General features: G+C 34.6%; 1 protein-coding gene across 4 annotated transcripts in view; it reads left to right on the forward strand.

Annotated features, from left to right (window-relative positions):
- Nucleotides 1–11,131, forward strand: part of plcxd1 (phosphatidylinositol-specific phospholipase C, X domain containing 1) — a 39,800-nt gene extending 28,669 nt beyond the window's left edge. For all 4 annotated transcript variants that reach the window (XM_061888859.1, XM_061888856.1, XM_061888858.1 and 1 more), the window contains 2 exons: nt 1,223–1,403; nt 7,344–11,131. In XM_061888859.1, the coding sequence (XP_061744843.1) occupies nt 1,223–1,403; nt 7,344–7,585 (423 nt within the window). In that variant the 3' untranslated portion in view covers nt 7,586–11,131. The remainder of the gene's footprint in view (nt 1–1,222; nt 1,404–7,343) is intronic.

Here is an 11,131-nt window from a genome sequence, read left to right on the forward strand (position 1 = left end):
ACCACTCCTCTTGACAAAATTGGTGCAGTTCAGCTAAATTTGTGTGTTTTCTGACATGGACTTGTTTCTTCAGCATTGCCCACACGTTTAAATCAGGACTTTGAGAAGGCCATTCTAAAAGCCAGACTTAGCCATTCCTTTACCACTTTTGAGGTGTGTTTGGGGTCATTGTCCTGTTGGAACACCCAACTGCGCCCAAGACCCAACCTCCGGGTTGATGACTTTAGGTTGTCCTGAAGAATTTGAAGGTAATCCTCTTTTTTCATTGTCCCATTCACTCCCTGTAAAGCACCAGTTCAATTGGCAGCAAAACCGGGGGCATAATATTACCACCACCATGCTTGAAGGTATGGTGGTGTTCCCGGGATTAAAGGCCTCACCTTTCCTCCTCCAAACATATTGCTGGTTATTGTGGCCAAACAGCTCCATTTTTGTTTCATTTGACATCACATGGACAAATATAAGACCTTCTGAAGGAAAGTTCTGTGGTCAGATGAAACAAAAATTGAGCTGTTGCCTTTTAATCCCAGGAACACCATCCCTACCGTCAAGCCTGGTGGTGGTAATATTATGCTCTGGCCCTGTTTTGCTGCCAATGGAACCAGTGCTTTAAATGGGACAATGAAAAAAGAAGATTGCCACCAAATTCTTCAGGACAACCTAAAATCCTCAGCCCAGAGGTTGGGTCTTGGGCGCAGTTGGGTGTTCCAACAGGACACTGACCCCAAACACACCTCAAAAGTGGTAAAGGAATGCTCAATCAGGCTAGAATTAAGGTTTTAGAATGGCCTTCCCAAATTCCTGACTTAAACGTGTGGACAATGCTGAAGAAACAAGTCTATGTCAGCTAACCGACACAATTAGCTGAACTGCACCAATTTTGTCAAGAGGAGTGGTCAAAAATTCAAGTGAATGGCTACCATAAAGCGCCTTATTGCAGTGAAACTTGCCAAGGGACATGTAAGCAAATTATTAACATTGCTGTACGTATACTTTTGACCCAGCACATTTGCTCACATTTTCAGTCGACAAATAATAAATTCATAAAAGAACCAAACTTCATGAATCGTGTTCAATCGAGAAATCGGTTTGAATTAAATCGTCACCCCAGGAATGAAATCAAACATTTAGGTGCCCAAAGATTTACACCCCTCATAATAACCCTGACCCTTCACAATAAAGTGTTCCATGGTGTGCCTAATGAAGTGTCTCTTCGTGGCAGGACGCGCTGACCCTCAGGAAGCTGTGGTCCGAGGGCCGGCAGGTGATCGTGTCGTACGAGCACGCCATCGCCAGCCACCACCGTGACCTTTGGCCTCACATCCCGTACTGGTGGGCCAACAAGTGCAAGGCCGAGGACCTGATTGAGGCCTTTGAGCGCAGGAAGCGGCGTGGAAGACCAGGTGATCGCAAACACTTCAACACTTCTCCATACACTGGAGAAAAACACTAACTGGTAGCCACAATTTAATAACACATAAAATAAATAAAATAAAATAAAAATACTTCAAATATCTATGAATCAAAGTAATTAACAATAATAAAAAATGAACATATTGTATTTCTGTGTTTTGTGTCTATGAACCCAAATCATACAAATACAGCAACCTTTATTGATTTATTTATAATATTTTGATTAGTAGATTCGTTTGTATCATTTATTTTGATATGTTTTAACACACCACGCCCCTTTTTAAAGTGACAAAACCCTCCTGCAGACACGAAAACATGCGAAATAAACATAAAAAAATCAATACATGTTACTGTATTAGTATTTGTATCATATTTTGTGTCTGCAGGAGGGTTTTGTCACTTTAAAAAGGGGCGTGGTGTGTTATAACACATCAAAATAAATGATACAAACAAATCTACTAATCAAAATATTATTAAAAATTCAATAAATGTTACTGTATTTGTATTATTTTAGTTAATAGATTTTTTTGTGACGTTCATTTATGTGTTTTAACAAACCACGCCCCTTTTTAAAGTGACAAAACCCTCCTGCAGACACAAAAACATGTGAAATAAACACAAATACAGTAACGTTTATTGATTTTTTAAATGTTTATTTCACATGTTTTTGTGTCACTTTAAAAAGGGGTGTGGTGTACTAAATTTAAAAAATAAACGTTACAAAAATATAAATCAAAATAATAGAAATACAGTAATTTTTATTGATTTTTAAAATATTATTTTGATTCATAGATTTGTTTGTTTATTTTGATATGTTTTTACACACCACGCCCCTTTTTAAAGTGACAAAACCCTCCTGTAGACACAAAAACATGCAAAATAAACATGAAAAATGTATAAACGTTACTGCATTTGTACTTATTTCAATTTATAGATTTTTTTGGGAACGTTTATTTTGATGTTTTTTAACACCCCACGCTCCTTTTTAAAGTGACAAAACCCTCCTGTAGACACAAAAACATGCAAAAGAAAACACTTTACAGTAAAGTTTATTGATGTTTTATGTTCATTTCACATGTTTTTGTGTCCACTGGAGGGTTTTGTCACTTTAAAAAGGGGCGTGGTGTGTTATAACACATCAAAATAAATGATACAAACAAATCTACTAATCAAAATATTATAAAAAATTCAATAAATGTTACTGTATTTGTATTATTTTGGTTAATAGATTTTTTTGTGACGTTCATTTTGATGTGTTTTAACACACCACGCCCCTTTTTAAAGTGACAAAACCCTCCTGCAGACACAAAAACATGTGAAATAAACACAAATACAGTAACGTTTATTGATTTTTTTAATGTTTATTTCACATGCTTTTGTGTCCACTGTTTTGTCACTTTAAAAAGGGGCGTGGTGTACTAAATTAAAAAAATAAACGCTACAAAATATAAATCAAATTAATAGAAATACAGTAATTTTTATTGATTTTTTTTAATATTATTTTGATTCATAGATTTGTTTAATGTTTATTTTGATATGTTTTAACACACCACGCCCCTTTTTAAAGTGACAAAACCCTCCCGCAGACACAAAAACATGTGAAATAAACACAAATACAGTAACTTTTATTGATTTTTTTAACGTTTATTTCACATGCTTTTGTGTCCACTGTTTTGTCACTTTAAAAAGGGGCGTGGTGTACTAAATTAAAACAATAAACGTTACAAAAATATAAATCAAAATAATAGAAATACAGTCATTTTTATTGATTTTTTTAATATTATTTTGATTCATAGATTTGTTTAATGTTTATTTTGATATGTTTTAACACACCACGCCCCTTTTTAAAGTGACAAAACCCTCCTGTAGACACAAAAACAAGTGAAATAAACACAAATACACAAATTTTTATTGATTTTTTTATGTTTATTTCACATGTTTTTGTGTGTACAGGAGGGTATTGTCACTTTAAAAAAGAGCGTGGTGTGTTAAAACATCTAAATAAATGTTACAAACAAATCTATAAATAAAAATATTGTAAAAAATCAATAAACGTTACTGTATTTTGATTTATAGACTTTTTGAGACGTTTATTTTGATGCGTTCTAGTACACCACGCCCCTTTTTAAAGTGACAAAACTCTCCTGCAGACACAAAAACATGTGAAATAAACACAAATACAGTAACGTTTATTGATTTTTTTAATGTTTATTTCACATGCTTTTGTGTCCACTGTTTTGTCACTTTAAAAAGGGGCGTGGTGTACTAAATTAAAAAAATAAACGCTACAAAATATAAATCAAATTAATAGAAATACAGTAATTTTTATTGATTTTTTTTAATATTATTTTGATTCATAGATTTGTTTAATGTTTATTTTGATATGTTTTAACACACCACGCCCCTTTTTAAAGTGACAAAACCCTCCCGCAGACACAAAAACATGTGAAATAAACACAAATACAGTAACTTTTATTGATTTTTTTAACGTTTATTTCACATGCTTTTGTGTCCACTGTTTTGTCACTTTAAAAAGGGGCGTGGTGTACTAAATTAAAACAATAAACGTTACAAAAATATAAATCAAAATAATAGAAATACAGTCATTTTTATTGATTTTTTTAATATTATTTTGATTCATAGATTTGTTTAATGTTTATTTTGATATGTTTTAACACACCACGCCCCTTTTTAAAGTGACAAAACCCTCCTGTAGACACAAAAACAAGTGAAATAAACACAAATACACAAATTTTTATTGATTTTTTTATGTTTATTTCACATGTTTTTGTGTGTACAGGAGGGTATTGTCACTTTAAAAAAGAGCGTGGTGTGTTAAAACATCTAAATAAATGTTACAAACAAATCTATAAATAAAAATATTGTAAAAAATCAATAAACGTTACTGTATTTTGATTTATAGACTTTTTGAGACGTTTATTTTGATGCGTTCTAGTACACCACGCCCCTTTTTAAAGTGACAAAACTCTCCTGCAGACACAAAAACATGTGAAATAAACACAAATACACAAATTCTTATTGATTTTTTTATGTTTATTTCACATGCTTTTGTGTCTGCAGGAGGGTTTTGTCACTTTAAAAAGCGGCATGGTGTGTTAAAACATGAAAATAAATGTTTCAAATTAATCTATAAATAAATATAAAATAGAAAACCAATAAATTTTGCTGTCTTTGTGTTTATTTCAAATATTTTTGTATCTACAGGAGGCTATTGTCCATTTAAAAAGGGGCGTGGTGTGCTTAAACACATCTAAATAACATTACAAATTAATCTATAGATAAAAATCAATAAACGTTACAGTAGTTGTGTTTATTTCACATGTTTTTGTGTGTACAGGAGGGTTTTGTCACTTTAAAAAGGGGCGTGGTGTGTTAAAACATCTAAATAAATGTTACAAACATATCTATAAATCAAAATATTGTAAAAAATCAATAAACGTTACTGTATTTTGATTTATAAACTTTTTGAGACGTTTATTTTGATGCGTTTTAGTACACCACGCCCCTTTTTTAAAGTGACAAAACTCTCCTGCAGACACAGAAACATGTGAAATAAACACAAATACACACATTTTTATGTTTATTTCACATGTTTTTGTGTCTACAGGAGGGTATTGTCACTTTAAAAAGGAGCGTGGTGTTTTAATACTTCAAAATAAAGGTTTCATCATTAAAATAAACGTTTAAAAAATCTACGAATCAAAATAATATTTAAAAAAAACATTACTGTATTTGTATTCTTTTGGTTTGTAGATGTTTTTGTAACGTTTATTTTAATGTGTTTAAACACACCGCGTGGTGTTTTAAAACTTCAAAATAAAGGTTTCACATTAGAATAAACGTTAAAAAAATCTATGAATCAAAATCATTTTTAAAAAAATCAAAAAACATTACTGTATTTGTATTATTTTGGTTTATAGATTTTTTTGGGAACGTTTATTTTGATGTGTTTTAACACCACGCTCCTTTTAAAGGTGACAAAACCCTCCTGTAGACACAAAAACATGCAAAAGAAAACACTTTACAGTAAAGTTTATTGATTTTTTATGTTCATTTCACATGTTTTTGTGTCCACTGGAGGGTTTTGTCACTTTAAAAAGGGGCGTGGTGTGTTATAACACATCAAAATAAACGTTAAACAAATCTACTAATCAAAATATTATTAAAAATTCAGTAAATTTTACTGTATGTTACTGTATTTGTATTATTTTGGTTAATAGATTTTTTTGTAACGTTCATTTTGATGTGTTTTAACACACCACGCCCCTTTTTAAAGTGACAAAACCCTCCTGCAGACACAAAAACATGTGAAATAAACACAAATACAGTAAAGTTTATTGATTTTTCATGTTTAATTCACATGTGGTGTCTGCAGGAGGGTTTTTTTCACTTTAAAAAGGGGCGTGGTGTGTTAAAACACATCAAAATAAACATTGCAAAAAATCTATAAATCAAAATAAACACAAATACAGTAAAGTTTATTGATTTTTCATGTTTATTTCACATGTTTTTGTGTCTGTAGGAGGATTTTGTCACTTTAAAAAGGGGCGTGGTGTGTTAAAACACATCAAAATAAACGTTAAACAAATATATAAATAAAAAATAATACAACTACAGTAACATTTATTCAATTTTGTTATATTATTTTGATTTATAGATTTGTTTGTAACATTTATTTTAATGTGTTTTAACACACCACGCCCCTTTTTAAAGTGACAAAACCCTCCTGCAGACACGAAAACATGCAAAAGAAAACACTTTACAGTAGAGTATTGATGTTTTATGTTCATTTCACATGTTTTTGTGTCTGTAGGAGGATTTTGTCACTTTAAAAAGGGGCGTGGTGTGCTAAATTACATCAAAATAAACAACAAAAAATATCTATGAACCCAAATCATATAAATACAGCAACCTTTATTGATTTATTTATAATATTTTGATTAGTAGATTCGTTTGTATCATTTATTTTGATGTGTTTTAACACACCACGCCCCTTTTTAAAGTGACAAAACCCTCCCGCAGACACGAAAACATGCAAAATAAACATAAAAAAATCAATACATGTTACTGTATTAGTATTTGTATCATGTTTTGTGTCTGCAGGAGGGTTTTGTCACTTTAAAAAGGGGCGTGGTGTGTTATAACACATCAAAATAAATGATGCAAACAAATCTACTAATCAAAATATTATTAAAAATTCAATAAATGTTACTGTATTTGTATTATTTTGGTTAATAGATTTTTTTTAATGTTTATTTTGATGTGTTTTAACACACCACGCCTCTTTTTAAAGTGACAAAACCCTCCTGCAGACACAAAAACATGTGAAATAAACACAAATACAGTAACTTTTATTGATTTTTTTAACGTTTATTTCACATGCTTTTGTGTCCACTGTTTTGTCACTTTAAAAAGGGGCGTGGTGTACTAAATTAAAAAAATAAACGCTACAAAAATATAAATAAAAATAATAGAAATACAGTAATTTTTATAGATTTTTTAATATTATTTTGATTCATAGATTTGTTTGTTTATTTTGATATGTTTTAACGCACCACGCCCCTTTTTAAAGTGACAAAACCCTCCTGTAGACACAAAAACATGCAAAATAAGCATGAAAAATGTATAAACGTTACTGCATTTGTACTTATTTTGATTTATAGATTTTTTGTAACGTTTATTTTGATGTGTTTTAACACCACGCCCCTTTTTAAAGTGACAAAACCCTCCTGTAGACACAAAAACATGCAAAAGAAACACTTTATTGATTTTTTTATGTTCATTTCACATGTTTTTGTGTCCACTGGAGGGTTCTGTCACTTTAAAAAGGGGCGTGGTGTGTTCAAACACATTAAAGTAAATCAACATAACTATATTTGTGTTTATTCCACATGTTTTTGTGTCTCCAGGAGGATTCTTCGTCACAGGAATCAACCTGACCGGGCACCTGAAGTACATCTGCACACACCCCACCGTGTCCCTCAAAGACTTGGTGACGTCCAGCAAGCCCACCATCCTGACTTGGGTCCGAGGTCAATCCCCCGGCAGCAGAGCGGAGTCTCTCAACATCATCGCCGGGGACTTCATCACGGACACACACTTCACACAAACCGTGGTGGCGCTCAACGACAAACTGCTGCAACAACACTGAATGGTGGACATCACAACAAACCATGAACTTCATATTTTAACTGTAGGGAAAAACAAAACACTCCAATACTTGAAGTAGCTTCTCTGGTGATGCAACACTTTTAGGCCAGGAGGCGACCAAGCAATAGCCGGACAGGTGATGATGTCATGTTGTTGTTTTTCACATACTAAGCACACAAACCTACCTTTCTATCGCATGCTAGAAAACACCTTGACTTTACTTACGCTGCACCACCGTGCCTGAAGAAATGCACCTTTTTCTATAAAATGCCCACTTTGACACGTCCTGAAAGAGCAGCGGTACGTGACACGTGCTAACTGTTAGCATGCTAATGTGAAAGTGCTAACTTTTTCCAGACAATTTTGCAGCTAAACACCCGAGTCGTAGAAACTTGGTACTTGACACATGCCAATTTTGATGCTAAACACCCGAGTTGTAGACCTTGGTACTTGACATATGCTGTTAGCATGCTAACGTTAGCGTGCCGAACTTTTCAGACAATTTTGCAGCCGAACACCTCAGAGTCATAGAGCTGAGAAATTGACACATGCTAACTGTTAGCACGCCAACCTTTTTTGCCAATTTTGCAGCCAAACACCATGGAGTCATAGAGCTGAGTATTTGACACATGCTAACTGTTAGCATGCTAATGTTAACATGCTATCTTTTTCAGCCAATTTTGATGCTAAACACCCGAGTTGTAGACCTTGGTACTTGACATATGCTGTTAGCATGCCAAACTTTTCAGACAATTTTGCAGCCGAACACCTCAGAGTCATAGAGCTGAGAAATTGACACATGCTAACTGTTAGCATGCTAATGTTAGCATGCCAACCTTTTTTGCAAATTTTGCAGCCAAACACCATGGAGTCATAGAGCTGAGTATTTGACACATGCTAACTGTTAGCATGCTAATGTTAACATGCTATCTTTTACAGCCAATTTTGTAGCTAAACACCAGAGTCATAGAAACTTGGTACTTGACACATGCCAATTTTGATGCTAAACACCCAAGTTGGAGACCTTGGTACTTGACATATGCTGTTAGCATGCTAACGTTAGCATGCCGAACTTTTCAGACAATTTTGCAGCCGAACACCTCAGAGTCATAGAGCTGAGAAATTGACACATACTAACTGTTAGCATGCTAATGTTAGCATGCCAATTTTGCAGCCAAACACCATGGAGTCATAGAGCTGAGTATTTGACACATGCTAACTGTTAGCATGCTAATGTTAACATGCTATCTTTTTCAGCCAATTTTGATGCTAAACACCCAAGTTGTAGACCTTGGTACTTGACATATGCTGTTAGCATGCTAAACTTTTCAGACAATTTTGCAGCCGAACACCTCAGAGTCATAGAGCTGAGAAATTGACACATGCTAACTGTTAGCATGCTAATGTTAGCATGCCAACCTTTTTTGCAAATTTTGCAGCCAAACACCATGGAGTCATAGAGCTGAGTATTTGACACATGCTAAATGTTAGCATGCTAATGTTAACATGCATGTTAACATGCTATCTTTTACAGCCAATTTTGTAGCTAAACACCAGAGTCATAGAAACTTGGTACTTGACACATGCCAATTTTGATGCTAAACACCCGAGTTGTAGACCTTGGTACTTGACATATGCTGTTAGCATGCTAACGTTAGCATGCCAAACTTTTCAGACAATTTTGCAGCCGAACACCTCAGAGTCATAGAGCTGAGCAATTGACACATGCTAACTGTTAGCATGATAATGTTAACATGCTATCTTTTTCAGCCAATTTTGTAGCTAAACACCACTCATAGAAACTGGGTACTTGCCACATGCTGTCAGCATGCTACTTTTTAAGCTAACTTTGCAGCTAAACACGCGAGTCTCAGAACTTGGTATTTGACACATGCTGTTAGCATGCTAACTTTTTCCAGCCAAATATGCAGCTTAACACCTGAGTCATAGAACTTAGTACTTGACACATGCTGTTAGCATGCTAACGTTAGCATGCCAAACTTTTCAGCCAATTTTGCAGCCAAACACCTCGGAGCCATAGAGCTTGGTACTTGACACATGCTAACTGCTAGCATACTTTTCCAGCCAAATTTGCAGCTAAACACCCGAATCATAGTACTTGGTACTTGACATGCTGTTAGCATGCTAACATTAACATGACAACTTTTTTAACCAATTTTTCAGCCGAACACCTCAGAGTCATAGAGATTGGTATATGACACGTACTACTTGTTAGCATGCTAATGTAAACGCGTTAAGTTTTTCAGCCAAATTTGTAGTTAAACACCCGAGTCATAGTACTTGGTACTTGACACATGCTGTTAGCATGCTAACGTTAACATGACAACCTTTTTAACCGATTTTTCAGCCGAACACCTCAGAGTCATAGAGATCGGTATATGACACATACTACTTCTTAGCATGCTAATGTAAACGCGTTAAGTTTTTCAGCCAAATTTGTAGTTAAACACCCGAGTCATAGACCTTGGTACTTGACATATGCTGTTAGCATGCTAACGTTAGCATGCCGACCTTTGCAGCCAATTTTGTAGCCGAACACCTCAGAGCCATAGAGCTGGGTATTTGACACATGCTAACTTAACATGCTAATGTAAACGCGCTAACTTTTTAGGCCAGATTTGCAGCTAAACACCTGAGTCATAGAACTTGGTTCTTGACACATGCTGTTAGCATGCTAACGTTAACATGCTGACCTTTTCAGACAATTTTTCAGCTGAAAACCTCAGACTCATAGAGCTTGGTATTTGACACATGCTAACTGTTAACCCGCTAAGTTTTTCAGCCAAATTTGCAGCTAAACACCCAAGTCTTACAACTTGGTACTTGACACTTGACGTATGCTAACGTTAACATGCTGACCTTTTCAGACAATTTTGCAGCCGAACACCCCAGAGTCAGAGCTGGGTGTTTGACACATGCTAACTGTTACATGCTAATGTAAATGCGCTAAGTTTTTCAGCCAAATTTGCAGCTAAGCACCTGAGTCATAGATCTTGGTATATGACACATTCCGTTAGCATGCTAACATTAACATGCCGACCTTTTCGGCCAAACACCTCAGTCATAGAGCTTGGTATTTGACACATGCTAGCTGTTAGCATGCTAATGTTAACGCGCTAACTTTTTCAGCCAAATATGCAGCTAAACACCCGAGTCATAGAACTTGGTATTTCACACATGCTGTTAGCATGCTAACTTTTTCAGCCAATTTTGCATCCAAACACGCGAGTCATAGAACTTTGTACTTGACACATGCTGTTGGCATGCTAACTGTTAGTATGCTGACATTAACATGCTAACTTTTTCATTCAAATTTACACTTAAACACCCGAATCATAGCACTTGGTACTTGACACATGCTGTTAGCATGCTAACGTCAAACATGTCGACCTTTTTAGCTAATTTAGCATGTCAACATTACCATGCTAAGGTTTTGAGCTGGTTTCACAGAAGTTGGTACTTTTAGACACATGCTAACTGTTTAATCTGCTATATTAATGAGTAAAGTAATTTGCAAAAAAAAAAA

Source organism: Nerophis ophidion, linkage group LG26 (genome assembly GCF_033978795.1).
Source record: "Nerophis ophidion isolate RoL-2023_Sa linkage group LG26, RoL_Noph_v1.0, whole genome shotgun sequence".
NCBI classification, from domain to species: Eukaryota; Metazoa; Chordata; class Actinopteri; order Syngnathiformes; family Syngnathidae; genus Nerophis; species Nerophis ophidion.